Source organism: Lineus longissimus, chromosome 3, assembly GCF_910592395.1.
Source record: "Lineus longissimus chromosome 3, tnLinLong1.2, whole genome shotgun sequence".
NCBI classification, from domain to species: Eukaryota; Metazoa; Nemertea; class Pilidiophora; order Heteronemertea; family Lineidae; genus Lineus; species Lineus longissimus.
In genome coordinates, this window is record NC_088310.1 from 20,244,314 (window position 1) to 20,270,495 (window position 26,182).

At 38.5% G+C, this 26,182-nt stretch overlaps 2 protein-coding genes across 4 annotated transcripts in view; one reads left to right on the forward strand and one right to left on the reverse strand.

Moving 5' to 3' along the window:
- The window catches only part of LOC135484165 (cleavage and polyadenylation specificity factor subunit 2-like), a 93,071-nt gene that overhangs the window by 60,577 nt on the left and 6,312 nt on the right, over positions 1-26,182 (reverse strand). The gene's annotated exons all lie outside the window — the stretch shown is intronic.
- On the forward strand, positions 6,300-8,072 carry LOC135484313 (prolactin-releasing peptide receptor-like). Its single transcript, XM_064765660.1, has one exon. The coding sequence runs from the start codon at positions 6,464-6,466 to the stop codon at positions 7,805-7,807; it is 1,344 nt and encodes a 447-aa protein (XP_064621730.1). The 5' UTR covers positions 6,300-6,463; the 3' UTR covers positions 7,808-8,072.

Genomic DNA, 26,182 nt, shown 5'->3' on the forward strand with positions numbered 1-26,182 from the left:
AATATTATTATATAACGCACACAAAATTCATTTTCTTAATAGTACAGTACGTTTCTTTAGATTTACTTTTTGTAACTATACTTCTTTGGAAATTTCCTAGTCCTGTGACAAAAGTGTTTACCGCTTAACTAGTGTTTATCCTAAGTTACTGCTATTACACCCAGAGAATGACTGATGATAGTGCACGGCCAGAATAAGGTAGGTATTTTATCCTTTACATGTAAATGTTTTAGGCATTTAAGCACCTGGTTTGCTTGTCGCACATAACTTTTATGATTTGACTTCAGAATGCAAGAAATAAAATGGAAATTTTATCGTTTCCATTGCATTCTACTCGGGACAACATAAATCTGCAATTTCATTCCAAATACCACTAGACAGCATGCAGATAACAGTCTCCTATTATTGATCCACATAATTTCAAAATGACAGTCTCCTAAACCTCACTCGCAAATTTAGGGATTTCGAAGCTTCAAAAGAACATGTTTTTCGATGCCAAATCATTAAGTTTAAACCACAGTTAAGCACCAGTCATACTTCTGACTTCAACAACTCATCGACATAATTCTCCAACTATACCCAACGTGTGCGCAAGATGAAGACGCAAACAGAGTTCAGAGAAAAATCCCAGATTTATTGAGCTGATCAAACTGAAACACAACCCTTATACTAGCATAAACCACGCTCCGCCCAAAGTTGAGTGGGCCAAGACGTGCAGGTGTCCACACACAACACTTCCAACTGTCGATTTCTTCTACCATATTGATGGCTCAATCTACACCGTATCTGCTTTTTGAGAGGGTTTGAGACAGAATCAGAGTCAAGCAGACTTTTTACCAGGACGAAAACTTTACCTGCTCAAAGATATGTTTGAGCCTTGAAAGGTCACGACATTTATTTCTTGTCCTTGGAAAACCAACTCCTACCCAATAATAGTAACATCAGTTTGCAGAAAGCACTGAAAAGGAGCTACCTTCGGTGTGGAATGTACTATCTCAGTTACACTGAAGCTACCAGAGCCTGGCATGCTGGATATGAATCTAATCTCCACAAACAGGACAGGCCACCATAGGCGTAATGTGCCTATGGAGAAGATGTATAGCTTCTTAGGGGACAAACAGATTTCAATGATGAGCTAAACTTCTGGCTCTCAAATCATGAGCACAGAAAAACACATCACCACAATACAGATGAATACCATTGGACCAATATCATACTACAAATACTTGTAAGATCACTAGGGTTTCTTCAATTTCATCAACAGCTGCAGGCAAGCAGTTTTGTTCACTTCCTAAGTGGAAGTTAGTCATTTTCTCTCATTCATGCCCCAAGTACAACTGCTGTTGGCCATGATAATCATATAATCAGAGCTGTGCTCTTTAGTAATCACTAAATTTGCCTGATTTTGCCTTGATACTTTGACTGTCCCTCTTAATTTCTTCACCTGTGTGCCGTACCAAATGTGGTAGAAACCTCGATCAGTGAACCCGGAAGACTGACAGGATTGAATTCGGTAGCTGATAATCAAATTGGTCAGACTTCACCTTTATACTTTGATTGTCCCTCTCAGTTTATTCGCCTGTGTGCAGTACTAAATGTGGTAGAAACCTCAATCAGTCAACCCGGAAGACTGACAGGATGGAATTTGGTAGCTCATCATTAAATCACACCACTATGAGATTTTGCCTTTACATCCCAAAGCCACACGACAAGACAAAAATGTCCAATTTCCTCCCAGCACGATCAAAGCCATCGATGTGACAGGTTATATTATTACTGTACAACCCTTACTTTAGATAGAGCAACTGCTATTAAATAGGAAAAGGCTTGGAATAGCACCGACTTACATTTTTTCCCCTTCCCCAAAAATTTCCAAATCAACTAAAACTGACGCCATCAGTGCAGAGCAACATGGGCCCTCCAAATCCTTGGCCAATTTCATCTGAAACCTCCTTAACATCGATAGTTACACAGAAATATTTAAGTTCAGACACTTTATTTCTTAAATTGGGTACTAAAAGCTATCAGAGGTAATTGGAATATACCTATTCTGACATTTGAATGTGTCCTCAACAAAGGATCTTTGCCTACTTCCATATTCTATGATTAAGTTCCTGGCCACAAAAATCCCTCGTTTGCAGAAGGCTTAGGTGTGAAGGGGATAGATTGATGATAGAAACCAACCTCAGCACCGCTTTAAAAAAAAAAACAGCTCGATCGTTAACACTGGCTCTATAGGTAATAATAACCTGACTTCCAGACATCGTTGACAGGTTGGCTTTACAGCTCCATGGTTAGAAAAAATTCAATCTAAATGGCAGAAATCAATAAAAGTGCATCCACGGTGTGAAGGGGATAGATTGATGATAGAAACCAACCTCAGCACCGCTTTTGAAAAACAACTCAGCTCGTTAACACTGGCTCTATAGGTAATAATAACCTGACTTCCAGACATCGTCGACAGGTGGGCTATATAGCTCCATGGTTGGAAAAAATTCAATCTAAATGGCAGAAATCGATAAGAGAGTGCATCCACGCCCTGCAACCTTTTACAAAATCAGGACATTCCACATTTTTCAGGTACAGATGGAGGACTGTCATTATAAATTTTGACCCATGTGACCATGAAAATAGGTCACGCTCATTGTGCTTACAACATAGGCTCTTAATACACCTCGTCTTAATAATGATCAAATCAAAAACCTGGGTATCATGTCATGTAGTCCCATCAGAAGTATCCATAGTATAAGCTTCATGATTCCGACATTCGGCGTTCATGAGATATGGACAAAATAAGTTTTTAAAGACGGCTACCTAGAGCCCTGCAGTAAGTAGGTCAAAATTATGATTATTGGTATGCCAAAACATGTCATCATTAGACATCACCCAAACAAGTTTCTACTTTCTAGATTCAATGAGGGGAAAACGTGCCACCATATTGGACGGACGACAGAGGCCGGACAAGACGTGATGACATGAACTCACCCATGTGAGCTAAAAAACAGTAATTACTGGATCAATATCTTTCAAGAATATCGTGTTCCGGTGTCCCAACTGCTCGGTGAAGAATAATATCCGCAGCACTCATGCAGAGATAATAACCAATGGTCCATTAACCACCTGGATAATATTGAGATGGTTTACACACTGCATTACGATTCAAAGGCGAGAGTTATTAGGAACGCCGGCTTAACCCTTCAGATTCAAGCGAGTTTTGAACGATTTGACAGAAATACATCGAGAATGCATGAAGTGACTCTGATTCTGCATTGTGATAAATAATGACATCACCTTCTATTAAGTATTGTAACATAATTGGAATAGGTTTCTGTCAAGGGATTTATGCTGTTAGTCATACGAAACCATTTTTGTCTTTCATCAAAGTGTGCAGAATTAAAATCGGTTCTTTGAAAAGAAACTTGCAGAAAAGCTTTAACCTTTAATGAAAGTAAAAAGAGTGATAATACAGTCATGCAGACCTGTTTTTCTCTCTTTAGATCAAAGGGCAAAGCAACACTACCGGGATCGTTTCAAAGGATGGTCACTTCTTGGTATGAGCAAAGAGAATTGTATCAGAAAGCTTCATATCAAATACAAGCCTTTATTGGATTTACTGTCTAGACCAAAAATATTAGGTGACGTCGGTTAGATATTTTTGATAAGACATGAACATGTACTTGTTATATACTGATATTTGATACAGAGCAATGTGATGTCATTCTGTTAACCAAGAAACCATACTCGAGTAGGGATTGCTATGTGTTATGATAAGTTTATAGGGTTATAGAGGTTGACAAGTTTAGACATCGATAAAGTTACATCCAATGCAGGCTTCCATTAATATGAATGTTGCATCTTAGATTATTAGTGGGATGCTTGTACAAGCACCACAGGGTTCTTCTTGGCACTGGCACCTCATCTTGGGAAGGATTTTTAATATGACAGAAGACCATATTTCTTTAAATTTTTCGTAGATTTTTACAAATCGTGATGATGATAATTTCGTGGTTTACAAGTCCGAACTGAACTGCAGACAGGAAAAAATATATTCATCCAATGAAATGTCTTGCGTGATTAGCACCAGTCAACAATGACTTGATCAATGTCCCGCCACCAAATGTGTCAACAGCCAATAACGCATTATCAAAATTGGTATCGAACAAACTATTTTTGTTGGTCAAATATCAGACATTTACTGCAATTACCACAAACTATTGCCAGAGCAAGTCAAACATGAAAAAAGAATTACCAAAGGTGGCATTTATCCTGACTGGCATTTGCTTATTGTTTTGTTTTTTGGTAAATGGTAATAGTGTAGAACTGGCTGCACTACTGAGCAGACAGAATCCAAGATGGTGACCATTTTGGATGAGCAATGATGCGGTTCATCGAAAACCCCAGCCTGCCCAAAATATCACTTTTCAGATTTTAAATGCTTTCATGTATTGCAGCAGCGGCCCAATGGTGTTTTCATCATTGAATATTTGATATAAGCTTCAACAGTCCAATCTGCTTCCAGTCTCTCTCAATAAGGCAAATTGCTTAAGTTGGTTTCTGGTGTTAATAACACTCATGCTCTGAGTACAATACTTTTCACCCACGCGTGATGACGGTAAAATATTACTCGCGCAATATCGTAATATGGCAGTCTTGCATCAATGAACAATTATTGGTCTTTTCTATCTATAGACAACAGAAAAATGAAACTAATGTGATTATCGTCTGGTGAGCATTTTAGGCGACAGTATTTTTCAAGTTCACCCATGTTTTGATGCCAACTGAGGTGCAGGAGATGATAGGATTGAAACCTGTAGCATGCGATATTCGATAAACATTCTTTTAGCTGTATCTTTAAATTTCAGATGATATCAAGCAGGCTTTTAACCCAAACAGTCAAGATAACTTGCCAAGATAGAAATGATTTACACCGGCTGTATTAAATGGTTTTTACAGCCTAAAAGCCACAATGGTGATGGAGATTAAGTCCACTCATAGCAAATGCCAAAAACCACTGACAGATTACTCTCAATTGGTTACCAGATGGGGCAAATTCGACATCTATCAAATTAGACGCCGACCTTCGATATTGATCAGAGTCAAAGCCAGACTTTACTTGTGTCAGGAAATCCATCAACGACTTCAAAGCAAGAATTGCTCAAGCAAGATAATCATTAAAATTTGTTCTCCTTTTCCAATATGCCACTATGTATTCCATCAAGTGATAAAGCATATCACTGAGGTATCTAGTAAGTGACAATTATGGCCCAGTGACTCCAAAGGAAAGAGGTCAGATGGCTTCATTGCAATTTCAATAACCCCCTTTCCCCCTTAAGTGAGATTGGTTGTCGATAAAATGATTCAAGGTGAAGAAACAGGAATTTTAAGCTGTCAGTCACATCTGTCTAACTTGGACATTACTGTTCTGTCGATCATCTAATATCAAGGAGGTTGGCGATTAGTAGACTACTAGACTCAGAGGTTGGCCATTAGCAGCTTTGTCCAACACCTCCTAATGAGACACTGACATAAAGATGTCATACTTTTATTGCTGTTCCAATGTCAAGCAACCTATCTAGGGTCCCTGTGGTCCGTAGTATCACTTCTTTATAAATCAGGTTTCAAAACATTAGGGATCGAGAGGTAACACAATAGCAATAGCGCTATAAAATCTTGGAACTTTATGTTACAGTTTTGATACAAGGTGTTGAATCCCACCTAATTATGACACATTATCACAGAAGTCACGGACTCAACTTCTGTGCAAGTTTTTCTTTTACAGACGACATGGGCGAATCCAGGAGTCTGACAAAGAGGTAACAACTTCATGAAAGAGTAATTGGGGTGCTCCGGTGGGAGGGTACGCAGCCGGTGCACCCCACTGTACCTGATATGGCATATATTTATTATACAGACTGTAACAGTAACTTCTTCTACTTTCAGGATGTCGAAACAATAGAAGTCTCAGCCGATGTTATGGAGGTTGCATGCTAGGGTTTCTAATGGATCAAGAAGTGATTAGTAATTCAACAACCCAAAGCTGGAGCTCTTACAAGGTGGTTACATTTGACAAGTAATTCAACACCAAGAACAATATGATTTGGATAAGCTACATTTATAACAGAAACAGATGCTAGCTATTTGTTTCTGCCTGAACTAAAGTAGGTCAATATGGTTTAGGGAAATTGATACTTCTTAAAATCATAGCAATTTTAAAGTTTTGACTAAGATGAATATCTATTATTCATAGTTTTGCAATCTGTATCAGAATCAGGACAGATATGACAATTTGCATAGCTGACACAATTACTGACATGAATTGGAAAAACTAACACTAAAAACAAATAGGTTTTGTGATAAAGTTAAAATGAAATGCGCGGATGAAAAACATTGGGATTTGCTGCCTGTGAGTGGGATGTATTTATGACTGTCAACACCAAGATCAACGCTGAGGCTTGGTGAGGATATGGATACTCCTTATCCACTGTATCAGATAGGAAGCATGAATACGAGCAGGGGTGATGGTGGAGTGGGCGAGGGAATCGCTGAGGCAAATCCGAAATCCGCTGCAGCGGATGAGGAAGAGGAATACTGGAGGCGACTAATGGAAATGTTCAACAATCCAAATAACACCAATGCGTTGTTTCCCTTTGATACTGGTCTTCCGGCTGAAACCAATGGCAGTAAAGACCTCGGCCTCCAAGACGAAATGATCTCGCTTTTCAACTCTAAAAATTTCTCGGATCTTTTCAAAGATGGCACATTTGATGCGCTAAAGGAGCCATTGTGGAGCGGTGTGATAATAACCCTGTACGTAATTGTGATAACGTTAGGAGTTCTGTTCAACAGCGTGGTGCTCTACATTCTTAGCAGGAACACAAACATGTGGAACGTGACAAACGTTTTCATCGGCAACTTAGCGATATCAGATATCTTTATTTGCCTCTTCAATCTTCCGTTTCAACTTCATTACCAATTAACCGACAACTGGATATTTGGAAATGTCCTTTGTCACATTATCTTCCCATCATTTGCAATACCAATTTATGTCTCAACGCTGACAATGTTATTCATCGCAACGGACAGATACTGGTTGATAGTTTACCCACTACGGGATCGTATTACCTTGAAGATTGCATTCATCGGTATATTATTTGCCTTAATCTTCTCTATACTGCTATGCATCCCGATGGTGGTTTTCACACGGACTTACTCAATGACGGTTCCGATCTCTAACGAATACAGAAACTACTGCTACGAGATGTGGCCGACAGTCACTGGCCGACATGTCTATAGTTGCGTCATGTTTGCCTTTCAGTTCTGCCTCCCCCTACTCTGTGCATCTGGAATGTACCTGAAGATATTCTTCCGCCTCCGTAACCGACCAATGAGAAAATCAGACAGCCGACGGAAACACCGAACTAACAAAATCCTAATCTCAATAGTTTTAGTGTTCTGTGTGTGTTGGTTACCTTGGAATATATTCGCCTTGATTTTAGAACTCGGGCCACACATGGCCACGGGGCGGTTTATAAAATTTACCGATTTGCTTTTGAAGGTGTTTGCAATGAGTTCGGCGTGCATTAACCCCTTCCTTTACGGCTGGTTCAATGATAACTTCCGCAAAGAAATGAACCAATTCGTAGTCAGGATTCATAAACAGCAAAAAGCTTACAATGCAAAACGTTGCAGGGGCTACACAGATGACGTCAATGAGAATGACTTGGATGTTAAAACGAACCTCGATCCTAACAATACGTGTAATTTTACAATAACGATTGACCGATTGACGAACGCTGATAGCATATGACATGAGGAGGCTGTCTCTGATAATGGAACTGGGCCAAGAACACCAAGGCCAAGACGATTCAATTTTTTCCAATTCTCAAAAAAATCAAACAACAGGCGATGAAAACAGACCAAAATATAAAAATACACAAAAAAAATGATTACACTTTTAATTCTCCTTTGACCACGCCAGTAAACAGGGTAATCATAATGGACTAGTCAAAGGAGAATACACAGTGTCATCAATTGTGATAAAAATCGTTTTGCTTGCAAAATAACACTGTGTACACTAGGAGCAGGTTGCACAAAGTCCTGGTCACAAGTAATGTCCATGCAATTAATATGCGTGTGATGTGCACAGCATTTAAAACAACATGCTTTAAAAGTTGCAAAACTGTTGCTTGTTACTTGGATCAGGACTGTGAATTTGTAATATATTACAGATACCGGTAAGCCAACCCCCCCCCCCCCCCAAACATCCTGTCTAAGATCATGAGATTCATTACATAAGGGGCAAAACTCCAATCATATTCAGAAAGGCATATTCCATCAAAAATACGAATCCTACAAGTTCCAGTGACATTGAAGAGCAAGCAGGTCTATTTTCATGGAATTCTGTCATAAAAACCCAGTTCCAGCCAGAGACAGCCAACCCATGTCAAGCGAGATTATACATTGTTTAGTTATTTTACAGGTCCTTTTTAATTGCTATCTTAATATGCACTCCATTTTACATCAATGTTAGGTCTTTTTAATTCTACTGCATACTAAAAAGATAACTGCTTGAGTGTCTGATGCATCGAAGAAAAATATTTTCCCCCAGCAAGTCTAACAAGATAAACTACATGTAAACAGAATTTGATCCATGAAGCCTGATGAACGTCAGACTGCGGTTTTTGTTGCCAAGCATGAAAAAAAATGCTACGGGTCAAGATCGAGGGGACCAGAAGGCCATCAGCTGCAAAAACTCTGATTGGAACACATCCATGCACCTAATCCATTATTTTCTTTACCAGTTGTCTTTTACATCAGTTTTAACCTACATGTAAGTCATGGATGAAATATCGGTCCCTGTCAAGTGAAAGGTCATATCTCGATTAAGTTCATTTCCATTTAAAATGCCAACTGAGCTGATCAAAATAGGCACAACAAAATTGAACAGACGTTTCTTTTAATTGTGAGATGCACGTGGGCAGATGAAAAGAGATCATATTATGCATCTTAACGACTTTTAAAAGGGAAAGGGTCTCAACTAACAATCAAAGATTTGCTGAGATCACACAGAAGATGACAATAGGTAGGCGAACGGTAATGGAGTACCATCTAGATGATCGCATCTGGTTTGGGTAAAATGGGCTGAGGCATTTTGATATCGACCAGAGTTCGACAGGCAGGTGATGTCATTGTAGATGGATGAGAGCGCTGTAAGATGCATCTGCAGTTGATGATAGTAATTTCTGCTAATAGGTATTAACCATTTGACAGAAATCAAATTCACATGAGAACTTGTGCATGCATATTATATGTTATAAATCTGGTATTTCAGCTTGCAAGAATAAACAAATAAGTACTTCCAATATCGGAATACCGTGATAATACATAAGGTGAACAGCTCTATTCCTTTGACAGTAAAGGTAAGCGCCAGCATTGTCATGGAATACCAGAGGTGACTGTTGCATGATTCAGGCAACACAGTTACGGCAATGAATACAGTAAGGACAAAACAGGCTACTCTGGTCATTTGGTGTCTAACATCAAAGCTTACTGCCCGCTTCAAGAAAACAAACGTTAGGACAGAGGTGCCTCGGGCCACCTGTTGACAGAAGCCATTTAGCACAACTGGACGTTACAAACACTCTGTTTTGAAGCAAAGTGCAAAGTGCAAAGCGACTGAACAAATAATTCTTGGCCACACTGTATAAGAACGTGTGCTTGCAATTGCTAAAATGTTATAAATCTCAAATTGATCAGATAAGTACTTTGCAAATCCAAATATCGTGACAATAAATAAACCAAAGAGCTCTATTTCTTTGATGGGAATGTTAGGAGCGAGTATTGTTGTGGAATACCAAAGGGGACTGAACGATCTTTGCATGATTCAGGAGGTAACATGGTTATGGCAAATGGAGTGTGAATGATAGGGCGCGGCCAAATGTGTTTGTATGAATGTTGAGTGTTTTGATTCACTGTGATTGATGTTGTGTTAAGATCCCAATGGGAAAACAAATAATAGGGGACGAAAGTGGTCATCTCCAAAATATGGCCAACACATAATTATTTTTACAATAACGATGAATAGAAAGTTAAAGAGTACTACTCTCTTTATCTGCATGATCTACCTGAGGGCGATGGAGCATTGCTCTATTGAAAGTTTGTAAGTTTTAAGATCTATTGTTCCATCTGCCGATAAACTACTTTGTGTTGTCAGGTTGTTTAACCCTGTACTCCTCAATAGCTATGCCAGACACAAATTTCAAAGATTTCAGCTGAACGAGTTTTTCACATTTATTCATTGAAGTGTAAGATAAAAGTGACTGACGGAATTTACTTTTTCAAACACGTGAAGGGTTGGTGTAAATCAGCAAAAGAAAGTGGCCATTGTTGAGTCATCAACCTTTCTACCCTCAGGTGATGAGCAGACAAAATGTCTTTTTCATCTCTGCGTGACCACCTGGTCTCTTTTTATGAGGGTATATATCATCATCTGATATATAAAGTCGTGACAGGAGTCTACTCATGGCATTTGACAATCACTGTCTGGGTTACAATAATGGAAATACATGATCTCTTGTCATGATGTCTCAGCAAGCTTTTATGACAATCTTTATGAGGTTCGGGGAGCGGCACTCCAACTTGCATCATAGAAAACTGTAGTGGGTCCGCACGCACTGGAAAGCTTAACTTTTCCATTGTATCGAATGGTTGATGATAAAAGTTCATTGTTATGTCTGAGAGTGCTTTGCTAAGTATGAATCTGAGTGAGACTTGATTGAGTGTGAGACTGTGATAGGGTTTAATTCATATGACTGTGATAAGACATTACACAGTAAGGCACTTCACTGACTGCAAAGGAAAAACGCAATCAGTTTTTAAAAAATCTTTTGAACCACAGCTCTTGTCAAGGTCAGAAACCGCAATAGCATTTAGTTTCCATTCTCAGTCAACTGCGGGAGAAAATCAGTCATTTTGGTTACCAGTCATCAATCTTTGGTAATGTAGATGTGAACTGCAAATCCAATCTCCTAACCTTAATATATTCCAGTCAAACGGTCTATATTCTCAGCCCGGGTTCAATACAATTGAATCGAACACTCAATTCTCCACAAAATAAGACTGTTGACCATGATTGAATCGAGCCGCATTCAAATTTGAACTTCTCAAAATAGATTGAAGTGGTTCAGCAGATAAAATTCAAATGAGTCTTCTCATTCAAGGTTTCACAAGCAAGTATCCTGCCATCACGATAACAGCAGCTAGAGCACCGGGGATGCGGATTCTGACTTGGTAACTAGGCTGATCTACATCCGATCAATCACCATATGACTGTGACATTAGACAACATTACGGGCATTCTCTGATTTGTGTCCAAACATGTCTCGGAAGCTGAGTGTCCATTTCCAACCAGGCAGGACTTATGACTTCGTGACCACGATGGCTGAATTATTCAAAACCACGGTTGGGGTCGAAAAAGGTTTGAAGACTGTCATCCTGAAATTAAGTGCATAACATTTTGCAGTTCTTTGAGAATAACAAGAGAATGAGAAAGCAGGTATAAAAATGGTTTTCCATGCACACCGGTATAAAGTTTCCAACGAGGTTTAGCCCTTCTCCAGAGTTTCACAAATCATGGCCGAAGATGCCACTAGAAACAGTTCTCAGAAAGCTTTCATACAACAGCTCATGTTGACAGATTATGACGTTTTATCTTTGACAGATGTTCAATATCACAGTACAATTGGTGATAGATGTCATCATTGGTCCTGAAAGAGCTCTAGCTGACCCAAGATGGGCTCTTGGATTATCTGTCATGCAGGTCATCAAGTTGACTCTGTCTTTCCAGCAATGCACTTTTATGGAATATGTGTGAGTGAATAGAAAAGTTGCTGGCCAGGTATCTGCCTTACATGTAGTCAAGTTTGATACAAGGAAAGAAAGAAAATTCAGGTGCAGCAGGGCAGAGCAAAATCTTCTCCACCAGCATTCTGGCCAAGACTTGAATGAGTGTATGATTATATGGATGAGATTTAATTTGAGAGGACTGTATGTTGCTAAGTACTTTTCTCCCAAGAGACCCAAATCTTCGAAAGAACCAAATTTCTCCCAAAAGACCCAAATTAATATTTCTCCGAGAATGTTTAAACAACTGTATAAACACCTTTCATAAAATTCATGATGCCATTGGGACAAACAAATAGCTAGCGATGATCATTTTCCCATAAAATGTATAACTTAAAATCTCATGTGATATATCAATTACTCTCTGGCAACACTTAGAATGACTTAAATTGAAGATGAATTTTCATGTCCTCAAGGGTATGGCAGATGAGATGCCAACATAGTCAAACACTCAGAACTGTGTTCAAACTTTCCAGCAGATTAAAGAATATTTATAACACTTGGGAAACATGTTTGCAAAGCTATTGGCTCAGAAAATATGTTTTCTCTTCAAAGTTTTATAGATTTGTAATCTTTGCACTTCTAAGCAATAATGATAAATATGATCCCTCAAAACTTCGTACTAACTATAACAAACTATACAACGTAGTTGATTTCAGAAAAGTCTTTATTTCAACTATGACCCCCACACGCACATTCCAGGCAAAATGGCTCCTTAGAACAAGATAGCTTGGAAAATATCGGCAAAAGCTCTCCTACCAGCACCATCGGCAAAGTTGGCTACAATGTCATTATCAGAAACCGATAACACAATGCAATGAAAGTTTTCTTCTCAACCAAAAAAGGCCGGGGACAAAGGACTTTGCAATTTTCAGGTTCCGAGATTTGTAACCAAATGACTTGCCTCTCAGCGTACTAGACACTTCCCAAATGTGGGAGTTATTCAAATGCCTGATCGCCAATATTACCTCAAGGAGTCATTGGTGTACAAACTTTTTTGTCATAGGTTTATATTTTGTAAGAAATATTCTTATTTCAACGACCATGCTGCAAAGCTGAGCTGATAAAAGCATATCATGGGGTACAGCAGCATGGAAACATATTTCGTCAATATTACATCTGTTAGAAATTTGACGTCGTGAAAAAATGATTCGTGTAAATTTGATTTGTAACAAAACTTGTCGGAGTTAATACGATACTTTATTGGCATTGCTACTCATGAGTTAGTTGTAGAGCTGATAGAATATTTACAGAACAGTCCCTCTCAGTAGCAGTACCAGTACCGCGCACGTTCACTTGATAATTTTATCTTCTCACCACAAATCTTATTGAAGTAATTTCATTTGTCTAATTAGAATCTATTTCATTTCGGTTTGTGGCGTTTTATCTAGTCTGAGCAGGTGCTATACACAGTGTACAAAAATGTAATAATGTGGTCACCATATGAAATGGACTTTTCAATTAAATATCTTTCAACAAAGACTAATGACTTCTTTGTTTCCTCATTTATTCAGCCCCTTGGCAAAATGTGCTTTTGATGTTCAGACTTCTCATTTAAGATCAGAAATCTTTGATTTCCAGTGACAATGATAACAATTTTGACAACAAGTATAAATCACTTTTATCTTTATGCTGACTTTCTGATTAGTCACTTTCGACTACTGCTCAGCCACTTTCAAATTTTGCTCAGCCACTTTTGAGTTTTGTCAAGTCACTTTTGAGATTTGCTCAGTCACTTTTGACTTTTTCAGTAGTCAGTTCAATTGACCTATGAGTTCCCGAAATTTGCTTTTGACTCCGATAAGATAATTTGGAGTTTTGAAGATGGAGATCAAGTAGTGGAGAGCATGCCAGGAGATGACATTAACGGCTGGAGAGTATACTGCCATACTCTTCAAATGATTACAAGATGAATCAAGATACTAGAAACTCTGCTATGATCCTGCAAGATCCTTTTTCAAATCTTCGTGATGAATTAAACAGATGGATGTTACAGTTCAATAAGAACATCCTTGAAATGTTTAATTGAATTTCCTCAATTTAAAAAGATGCAATTGCCATCCATCAAAGGTAGAGCGATTAGGAAGCAGAATGTTGTTGGCAAATACCTGTGTCTGGCTGAAAGATTAAGCGGTATGACTGATGCAATTTCAGAGCAATTTAAAAGAAAAGATGAGATGAGGAAAGTTTTAGTATATCGTGGCATATACTCATTTACTCTTTTGTTGTTCGCGTGGTATTGGAGTTATTGAGTGTTGCAGTCTCTTATTCAAAATCAAAACTATATAATCTTTTTTGTGTCACCCAGTATTTCTTCAAAGGCCCTGACATGATCCTCAAGACAGAAGTTACTATTATCAGGCTTAAATAAAGCTTGAGAATTGACAGTATTGGTCCTCTTACCAACTTTGTCTACATGTACATCTAATCCCCACATATGTTCCTTCCTGTAACTGCCTCAAGCAAATGGTTCAGTACACTTGTTTACCGGATGTGTTTAAGCAAAAACCCAAGTAAGGAGATTGCAAAGGGTATTAATTGGCTCTCCATATCATCTTTTTTTAAAGGAGGAACTTTGGTGACAGCTGACAGGCACATTTGGCAACTGCCACAAAATGTCTATAATTTCCTCCTTTAATTTAATCTGGATATGATTTCACTGGAACATAAACCAATGCTGGTATGGTCCGTCCTCACTTGTGATTTCACAAAGCAGCCACCGGTCAATTCCCAAGAGTTGAATAGGCTGTCATCGTTTGGCGTTATCTGCGAGGCAGCCTACCAGAATCTTTGCCCAGGCACTCCTCCGTTGACAGGTTAACTTGAATTGGTGACCATTGTGCCATATCATCTATCAGTAAAGCATCGTCTCCCTAAGGGTGCCAGTGGCAGAATCAGTCAACTGCAGCTTCAGATCATGAAGGTCAGTCTTTACATTGCTGAACCTTTCTTTCAGAAAAAAAACATCCACATCATTTTATGACTATATTAACTGCCTTAAAATGTGTGTGCAACAGAGGGGAGCGACAAGGGTGGTTCTAAACGATAATGTAATTCTGTTGACATTCTTAAATATCAAACCAGAAAATACAAGGCTATCTAATGGAATATTTCATAAAATGTACATGTATGGATTGAAAAAACAACTTGTCGACAGGATTGCCAATGCAGCACACACTCAAAAATCATTTCAATTCATCTTCACAACGTCACATTCAAAATGCCCATCAAACAATATAAAGAGTATTCTAGTGGGCTCCATTGAACGCAACTCGGTCAATTCAACGGCGTCACTGAAACAAGCCAGAAGCAAGTTAAAAGATTTCCGATGAAGACTACACTGGCAGCGTGCCGACAATCTGATTGCACCATGAGTATCTGGGTTCACTTAGTCGATAGTCACGCTTTTACTCAAATCCCTCTCCAATGTCAGCTGCCGAGGATAATTAGGCAGTCTACAGTATTTCCTTGCTCGGTGACATTTAATAGTCATTGCTCGCACAGTTTCTTCAAAGCAAGAAAGTGACCCAAAGAAACCTTTGACCTGTGACAAGTTGATCATATTTACAGACGAAAGAGGTCCAGGGAATCCAATTAATATATTATTGACAAACGGGTTGCCTGTGGTTTATCAACTGCATCAGGAGATGGCACACGTTTGTGGATCAGTCAACCAAAAGCTCAGTAAACACCCAATGTTTGAGGAAAAGTTGCATAAACAGCTTGAGGAACTTCCAACTTTTTTTGCCACATCAAGCAGCAACTTTCCACGACAACATTTTTCTGACCACTGGCACTGAAAGGAGTTTTTTACCCTGATTTACACTTGGTGAGTGATTTAACTTCCAATTAGTTACTACTGCAAGTTAAACAAGATTCCCTTTAGCTGAGGTTGTGTCATGTCAGCATGAAGGCTGTTAGATTATGACCATGCCAGCATCAAGGCTGATGACTACAACCATTTCAGCCACATCTGTCTCTCTAATACAGCAACACTTGCACCTGATAGAGGACAAAACTTTGATTCCAAGAACTTGGGCAGAACCAATCAAGAATTAAAGACACTACTAGAGATTCATGATAAAAAGTGACGGTCAATCAGCCGCCTAAGGAAAGAGTTGCATTCCTCTCGCCTTTCAGCATGGTGGACCATGTAGGTTTGAAATGGTGTACCTTGACCTCTTGCTCATGGCATGGCTAAATGTCTCCTGTGTATCAACTACAAATTGTTTCTTAGGAACCAAAACTAATCTTTCAAGATGATCTGAAGGAAAACAATTTACATCGAGATAGGGTCAAACTTGAATTGCATTTTGGAACTTTTAGACCAGCTCTCAACTACTATATTTACTGAGAAACTAATCATCGAAGATTGCTGACAACGATTCTCTATGAATATTTTTCAGCCAGTCAATCTTGGCACATACTAGCAACATTTGTGAGAGAAAAACAACCTGTAAGAGCTTTTTTTGCTCATTAGTGCCTGTACCATAGCATTCTAGAATATATGAATACACAAAAGAAATGAATAATTCAGAGGAAGTCAGCAACAATTTGTGCGATTTTGTTGGCCTGGTAAGATTTCTCTGTATATCACCATAATTCTGCTAAAAATACCCTGACTATACATACTCCGAGTGTCTGCAAAAACAGGTGTGGGATACCAGCTGAGTAGATTGATAGTTATAGGAGAGAAAAAAAGGTTAAGTAGAAGAGACTGTACGTCATTATATGTATTTCCCAATATCTTTGAGTACACAAGTCACTTTTTTCATCCTGAGAACAATCAAGCTCTACTTCATTTAATGACTTGTTCTTGGCGATGCTTTGTGTGATTCTGGCAACATAAGTATTTTAAGGTTACTGGGCTTTGAAATTCAGATGAATGCAAACAAATTTCAATGGCTACATTTCCTGTGTGAAATCACCAAAAATCAGAGTGCGACAGAAGAAAATTACTGCCCTAGAATCACACTTTATAGCACCTTTTCTTTTTTGGTCTCCAATAAATTCCTACCCAATGAGTCTGGAGCAGTAATTACAAGGAAACTGAACATGGAAATGACCGCAGAAACCCAACGCTTTCATTTCCTAGAAGACGGTGATCGATGCCGACTAATCCAAAACCAGACAGTGGTTATCCACCCTGCGATGCGATAATTAAGGGAACTTGGCCACCTGGCAGTGAGAGGTCAGGTCTGCGGTGATTAACCGTGACTGACATTTTAATTCTGGTGACTCTCACTTTGAAGATAACCTTTATTAGTGCCATATTGAAATGCTTCCCCTTGCCCTTTTCATCATGTCAAATAGCTCCAGTGCGTGAGGGGTTAAGGGTACCAACTATGCCTCTATTTTTCTTTCAGAGGTTTCAGCTGCCTAGAACAATTCATCCGAATGGGTACCCAGGTAATCTCTATGTACGATAGTGATATTATCATCCCTTTGAGTGCACTTTTACAACACGGTGCCCACACTCAAAGTGTTAATCACATGAGAGCCATCTTCATTACCTCAATGTCCTCATAACCTCTGCTTGTAAATCGCCCAAATAATGTCTAAAGAGCCATGAAGTGAATAATGAGCCAAAATTCAAGCTCAAAGGCTCTATATCAATACTTAAATCGTAAAACCTCTTATCTGCTCCTACGTTGGTCGTAAACCAAGCTGAAATCATGAAAACACCTACAAATGGCATCCTTGTGAAAGCTTTCTGTTTCATCAGTCTTTTGAGAGGGGGATAGAGTCAAGGAGAGGCTTAAAAATCATTTTTATAAGTCTTCAACCCATTTTGAGATGCTTCAATTGAAAGGCAATCCCACAATACCACCAACACTCCTTCAAATTACCAGCATTATAATTCACAAATTCACAACTTCGTGCCAAGAAGCTTGCAATATGCAACAAGAAAGACATTTATCAGTAAAGCTTTGTAACCGGAGGAGATAAATTTTGAAGAGTTTAAAAAGCTTTTGTGCTGAACATGATCAATGAAATAATAGACATTTTTGTGCTTAGAGACTCAGTGGCGGAGTTATAAACGGGAAACGTGTAAATTATCTCAAAAGGGAACTGAAATAAAATGACAGTTATTGACAATTATTTTGAATTGTGACATCATATATTCTATCAATTCTGAAAAAAACATGCTACATCCCACGCTGACATCACTCCAGGAAACTTATTGGAATTGATGGCAAAATGAATCAACGAATCTTTATAATCAGTATAGCGAGATAAATCATACTTGCTTGTGCAGTGTAGTTCCCCCACCTCTAGCTATCACGATGGGAAACCAATAAAACACTTCAGTGTGAGAGGATTCTTATTTTTCTTCTTTCTTTACGACCAAATTACAATATTTGGAATATACTAACCTTCATAGCTGTGAGACGTCCATGCAGAATGCCTCTCAGAAAGCAATAATTTTGAAACAAGGCTCATAAATACAATGCAACAAGGTTTATTTCTCAGAGTCAGACATACAAATTACGTATTAAAAGGAAATTTTGGATGAAAGAAAATGCTTAAAAGGCTTTATGAGTCAGTACACGATTATAAACGCAGGTCAAAGCGACAGAAATTGCTCATTTGCACCGCACTCACCCATAATACATTACTGTAACATTACTCAGACAAAGTGTTTACAATATAAAGAAGCACACCAACTCAATCAAAAGTGAGACAACATCACGAACAGATGTGGACGGAAGCAATCACAGGCAAAGAAAGACCAATATCCTACTTTCCTGATGAGCAAAAAGTCAATGTCAGGAAACAAACAAATGAGAAACTGTACGTCCAGTTTCTTGCACATCCAAGCCACGTCAAGGCCAGCAACGAAGGCCAGCCGAACCATATCTCTAGCTGAGGTATGTAGGATGGACACTGATTTTCTGACAAGTTAACTGACAGCATTACAATTCACAATTATGCACTGCGCTCTAATATTTGGTCAAGATGGAGAAAAAGATGAAAATTGAAAGAAATAACCTTTGGAAACGCCATGCCAAAGGCTAAAAGTTTCAAACGCGTCATCAAAACAAACACTGGCAATTTTGAGTGGATGAAAGCCATTTGGAGTGTGTGTAATTGATCCACCATTTCTAACACATCCAGGTACTCTCATCGGAAAAAGCGACAGGCTTTTAACAGCAGAGGGCCTCATCCCCTTGGAACCCATTTCGACAAAACGAGGAAGATTTTACGTTTGGAGTAACTTCCTTTATTTGATAGAGGAGACACATTGAAATCAATGTGGAACGTAATTGTATCCTTTCCACAATAGAGAACGAGTTCACTTGCACTGTAAAGTGTAATGTAGTGGTACAGAAATGACTTGATCTGATTAATTGTGTCCGCTCTGATTTGAATGGGTATTACTGTTGGCGTATCAAACAAAATTAGGAGCGGTTATATTGACAAAACAGAGTCAAAATATATATAGGTTCTCCAATGAGGAGTCTGAGAAATAGTAATTCAGTTCTATGTTCTTTGTTATTTTTTTAAAGGATAAGATAGTATGATTGCATGGTGTTGTCAAATTAGCTACACGACATCATCTGTACACTGTTCACTCATAACTCTCCACTTAATTGACACTTACCTGGTAAGCCCTGATTCACACACAGATGGTTGAAAGACAGTACTTTCAAACCAAAAATGGTACTTACCATTCATTAAAAATTCATTCAGGGCCATCATCTTACCTGAAAAGAGACAAGGAAAAAAGCGGTGAAAGATTGGCAGATTTTATACTCGAAAATAAAATAAAGTTTTCAATATTGATGTTAAAGTTGGGCATGGACATTAAGCTTTAAAAAATTCAGCCAAGGCACACTGCTATTTTCAAATATTAGTCTCAGTGACAGGTTTGAATCACGTTTGTCCCTAGTTCAAATTCAAACTGATTTTCAACAAATCAATTTTCATGAAAAAAACCCACCTGCCTAAAATGTGCCACATCACATATCATTTTCACAGGTTATAACATTTTAACGAGTGCAGTAGCCCATTCACAAATTGCAGATTTTGACATTTCAATCCATTTGATACTTGGTAGAGTTCCGTTTGAATTCCAGACCCCAAAAAAGCATGTGATTTGGTACCTGCGGGTTTCAGCCAAGCTGTCTTATGTAACCTGAAACTGACACATATTCAAACAACACTTATTTATGCAGCATCAATGTCTGTACACTCCTGGTGGAATTAAGTTCCGACCGAATGTTTTTTTCTACCTGACGACTTTCTGTGGACCTGATAAATATGTAGAATTAATAACCACTTGTTGACTTCCTCATCACTTTTATCAGAAAGTTCCTTATAATCAGAGAAAAACTAGTCGAAAATGTGATGATCTTTGATGACTTCATTTCAAATTTCAAGTCCTCTGTGAATAAAAGATGTTGATAACCTGACCAGGGGGGACAGGGTTTACAATGACTGCTGCATTATTGATGAACTGTCTTCAAATTTATCAGTGGGAACATTCAGGAAGGAACCACAACAGACTAGATAGTTGTTGCCAAGTCTATCCGGCCATGTCACTTTCAACGCATAAATTGAGGCAATCTTTCCTGTGAGCTTTCCTGATATACAATCACTGCCTGTGGGCATGTTTATTAACCATTTAATGCTTCCTTGCATGCTAATATTTCACTAAAGCTGTGTAAACGATACCCTACTTCCTGTTTCTTCAATAATGAAATGATGAGGCCCAGCTGAGCCCAAAATGACCCCGCTTGTGATGGAAACAGGTCATACATATAATGACTTGGCAACCAATAGCATGCAAGAAAATGCCAAAAGAAAACTGTACACCAAATTTATTTCATCATTCTTACCTATACAATTTCATTCATTTTCTTCTCGATCCTGACCACCGTATTTATCGGTTTTTCTCAGCCTATCAATTACTGGCTAAAAGCTCATAAGAAAGATCAAACTACACAGTAATTTAACAGACTCGGAACGGCCAATCAGGCGAACTATGACACCAGATCGGAACACCTGAGGGCATTCGGGAGGTAATGATCATAAAAAGGCACTTCCACAAAAAATCGATAGGAACCGAGGCTATATACAATCAACGGTGTGCAGGAATCAACTTGAGACTGACACACACCAAAGGTATTTCTTGGGTTGCTGGGTTGAAAAGGACATTGCAAGCAGACAGGGCAAGACAGCTTTTTCTTGCACCTTTGAAATTGTGACCAAGGTGGATGGAAATAGAATTAGAAGGAGAGCAAATCTTTTTGATAGAAACTTTTGTCACAGGTTCAGTTCAAAAATAACTTTCAAAGGCCTTGTCTTATAATGGGGAGGAACTTGAAGGTGCAGCAACGACAAGGAATGTTTTTACACTTCCACTCTTATCAAAGGTGTCAAACGTACATGAAAAGAATACGAAATAATGCAACAAATATTTCCATGGAGTTTTGGTGAAAATTGGAGTCGGGCATCCTAGAGATTTTTGTGTCATGAGATGAGCTTACAGAAGTTAAATTTGACACAAGAATTATAATACCATCAAAAGACAATATGGCCAATATAAGTGTTGGAAGATTTTACAACGTAAACAAACCATGTTCTTAAACAATATACGCCTACAGAGGCTTATAGATACCTCTAAGACAAAAAACAAATTTTTAAATACCTTATCAAATGGACCTAAATAATTGAGCCATCTTCTAAAAGACAACCTTTCCAAACTATCTAAAAAGTCGATTGAAGTCTTTGTGATGTCTCCAAGGCAAAGAGCAGCAGCGTACTAGTATGATAGTGTAGATATGTCATTTTATCTTTTTCAGTTTCAACTGCTTTATTTCAAAAATGACATGGCTATTTTGAGAAAACGCCGATGATGAGTCAATTCAAACCAATTTTCCATCGATTTCATTGTCAAACCATTGCAGATTATAGCAGAGTGTGTATGAGGATCTTTGATTGAACATGATGTTACCAAATGGAAAGCTCTACAAATAAGGTGATTTATATCAAAGGAAACGAGGGTCCAATGAGTACAGTATTTGATCAGTTATGTAGATATTGCCTCAAAAGGTACATCACCACCACCTCTGTGATGATCGAGTGCTAAAAAGTTTCCAAAACTCCAAAGCCAAGAAGGAAAAAAAGCAGACGGCTGGATCATAAAGAGCATGACGGCTGGATCATAAAGAGCATCTTTTTTCCAAATTGCAGACAGCTACGAATGCAAGATGTTCCTTTCACAGTTGTGGCAATCTCAGGATATACATCAGCAGGGACTGCCGGAAATCTGCCAGTTTTTATAAAGGGGAGCAGTATTGGAACATTTCCATCAAAAAAACAAAGACACCTGTATAAATGAACCTTTTTTTCTTGCCATATCAACCGACCCACTCAGCCTCCAAGACCCTTTTCTTACATTAAATGCGAGCGTGGGGCATTGATGGTCTCATTTTGCCAGTGGAATGACATTGGGAAATAAAAAGCCTTGGATTGAGTCAGAGCTCAGATTTATCCCCCAGCAGAATATACCGCCCCGGAATGCCAGAGATCAAGCACAGTCCTTTCATCCCTGCTGAGGGCACTGAATGCCACCAGAGTCTTCAACTGAAATTAATTTGCCACAATCCTCCAAACAATGACATACTTTTGTCAAAAACATGTCAGACGCTTCCAGCAAACCTTGGTGGAGATGGAACCCTCCAATCCCCTGTCACTAACAGAGTCTGATAATGTCAGCTACCATCAAAGTAAAAGGAATCAATCGAGGGCTAGGACTTGGTCGCTGGACAGATGGAGAGAGCACATGATATCAAGGATGATCTCCTACTTATTACCATTATTGACATTATTTTTTAATCATCTGAGCTACGTCATTGGATCTTCCTCAAACAAGGGAGCAAAAGATGTGGGAGCTAGGTTGCAGGAGAAATATCACTAGAAATATGCTCCTTTTATCCATTTGACCAGGAGAGAACCTCAGATTTACAAAGACAGAAATTGAAAGGCCGGCTATGCTACACCCCAAAGTAACGGCAAACTGATATTGCTTGGAAATGATATGCGATCACACTCAGAGAATGATGTCAAGAATGCAAAAGAGATTGCTGTTCAGACTGTTCATGATAATAAACTGTTTTGGACCATCGAGAAAATCTAATTTCTGAGTTTATTCAGTCCAGTTTATCCCAACACGTAGCACAGCAAATAAGTTACAGATAGAGCTATCAGAACTTGTTAGTCAAGATCAAGAGTTCAAAAACGGCCCTTTGAAATACTAAGATGTACTGGATAGTAAGAGCAAATATCAGCCTTTGAACAAAACAGGCCTCTCAATTGCATAAGATTGGTCACATTTTCTTGTTCCGCGTGTACATTTGCATCAAAGGTCAGAACAAGTGCCCTTTCACCCCCAGAAAATGTTATTTTCATTCATTTTCATGACTTCTTAGCGTATTTTAGGGCATTTGGCATTGAGGCGCTAAAAAGCCTCGTCTCTTTTTGCCCACACATAGGATGACAAAGTCAACGAGTACAAACTAAAAGCCATAAATGCCAATTAAAAAGTCTTATTGATCACCTGTAAAATCACCTGAACATCTGTATTTAGATGTGAGCATAAAATGCCATTATGAAATTGACAAAAGTCGATCACAAAGTGAACATAAAAGGTTATCCTCTCAGTTTTTATGATAAAGGCTGCAGTAAGGAGCAAAGGGATGAGGAAGAGAGAAACTTTCAACTTGCAAGTCAAAACAGATAGATGCAGGGGGTCGGACAACTTTGACAATATTAAAGCTTTTCCTATCTGCATTTGTTTAGCGTTGTTCAATGAGCTTCGTATTTTTTACAGTGCAATGCAACAGCTAAGTCCTCTTACAGGAATATGAACATGTGTAAAGACCATTCTTATGAATATATTTGAGAGGCTTGAAAGAAGTTGTCTAGGTTGTGTATTGACAAACATGATGAGGGAAGAGAGAGCAATAGTATTGTATTTCAGCCAGAACCTCAAAAGGAGATGGTACTGAACAATACTAAAATGTATAACCCTCAAAAAGCTTAGTGCTATTCTTCAGTTGCAAATGCATTAGCAAAATAAATCAAAAGGATTTTTCTCCAAGACCTCTCTTCAAACGGCTGGTGCAGTGCCCATCTATCTTGTTCTATTTCATGATAATTGGCACGAGAAAATACATTTGTTTCATATTTTATTGAGAAGAAGGTGACATAATGGGCAAGAAACACCCACTACAAGTGTTGGGGATTTCAACGTGCCACACCTAAGTTTCCTTGAGCTGTACTTTGATGTACTCCAGTTGTCATATCATCATCAAAGACAAGACCTACAGAAAAAGCATTGGATGAGTGTGTGCAGCTCCATGATTGCGATTGTCGGAAAACCTAGCAATGGCATTTTGCGTTCTTTCCAATAACATCAAACGGCTTTAAACAAATCAGCTCACATAAGAACAGTTTTTCATGATCTGAAAACCTCTCATAAATGTTTCCAGTCGTAGTGATTCTTGATCTGCGAATTTCGCTGCACTGAACTTGTGAAGAAAGTACCAGAAAGTACACATGCAATATTATGATCGCAGGTGCCGTGTCTGTAGAGCCCTTGTTCATGTTATTGCCTGACATACAATTTCACCCAGGCACTGCACTGCAAACCTCAAATCAACAATTTCATGCATGCTTTTTTAATATTTTGCACCTTTGGACCTCCCTGGTATGAATAAAGACGATACATACCATTCTTATTTCAAGAGCGGTGAACATTGGACAAAAGATGCATCCAATAATATTTTTGCAGATCAAATTCTACTGGTATTTTCTCCGCCTTGCCCTAAGAAACTTACAGCTTTTATGAATACCCACATTGCATTTTATTGTGTATTGAAGGACATACATGTACATCCAATCCATTAGAGATAAGTATGAAGGTAAAATATACTGTAAAATATAATGTACTCTGCAATAAAAAATTAAGTTACTGGTACATGTGTATAAGAAATTCATATGTGAATCGCCTTGTCTGTTTTTGCTTTATGTATATGAAAATAATGATCTCCTCAGAAATAGGGAGAGGAGTAGAAATGGAAATGCAGAATGACAATTCGACTTAGTCCACTCCATGACTGACTTTGGGAATAAGAACAATACAACATGAATTACAGCCCTTCATCATGATGTCTCAAGGTGGTAATTTCATTTCAATAACAGTCCTCGAATGTAACTGATGGACGAAAGATCAAGAGTGATCAAATGGAAATGATTAATTTTCAACTAATTGGACCTAATTAGTGAGATACATGGTAATAAATCAAATTAATGATACATGTACCCAGGGGAATTATCATGACAAATGGCTTGTCAAACTTCAAACCATTCATTCAGTAGAAATTGGCAAGTAAAATGACCAATAATTGAATGTAAGACGAAAGAGGAATTGTAGGAGCAGAGAAAAGACAGGTTCAACAATCTTAATGGTAGGTCCAATATTACAATCTCAGTTACAAACAATCTCAGCTCACCATGAATCATTCAAAGGAAAGTGGTGAATGAATTCCAGAATATAAGACAGACCTGACACTGAGTGCCCAGCTAACCAGGGTATTTACCTCTGGCTCCCCTTTGTCGAGACGAGTCAGTCCAATTTAATTTAACCCGGGTAGTCTGGAGTCATAAGGTGACACAAAATCACCATCGATCACTTGAATGAGATGGGATCGTGACTGATGAACTGCTGGCAAGACTTTGTCCGATAGGCTCAAGGGGATATTCTTGGTGGACATCTTAAATTAGAATTTGAACATCCTGCTGTGGAGGAACAGATCTTGATCCAAGATGATACCAAGATTAAAACTAGAGCTGAGTGGGGCATATCTTGACCGTTCTCAGACAGATTTTAAATAGACAGTTTTAAGAATATCAGGGTTTGAAGACATACTTTAGCCATGAGACTGATCCATGTATTAGTAATGCTCATTGACAATCAGATCTTTTACTCATAGTAGCTTGATGTCCAAAAGTAGTCCCCAGGCCATCACAAAACAATTTCTAATTTCGACCCTGTCGGCCTTGACCAATCTCATTCAATCGAGGTGATAAATGACCTCCATGAATCACACCAATGAGAATCAGACGCCATGACAAATTTGCCCTAATTCCGAAACACATGAATCCTGATTCTGCCTTCTCTACAGTTCCATTAAATCGTTTTGGTCAGACCTGACCAATTTCTTGTAAGTGAATTGATGACCTTATGAGGAGAGAGACTGAGGGTCCACGA

Bases quoted from the DNA above. Each gene is read 5' to 3' on its own strand.
- LOC135484313 (XM_064765660.1), top strand. From the start codon at position 6,464: ATGGATACTCCTTATCCACTGTATCAGATAGGAAGCATGAATACGAGC.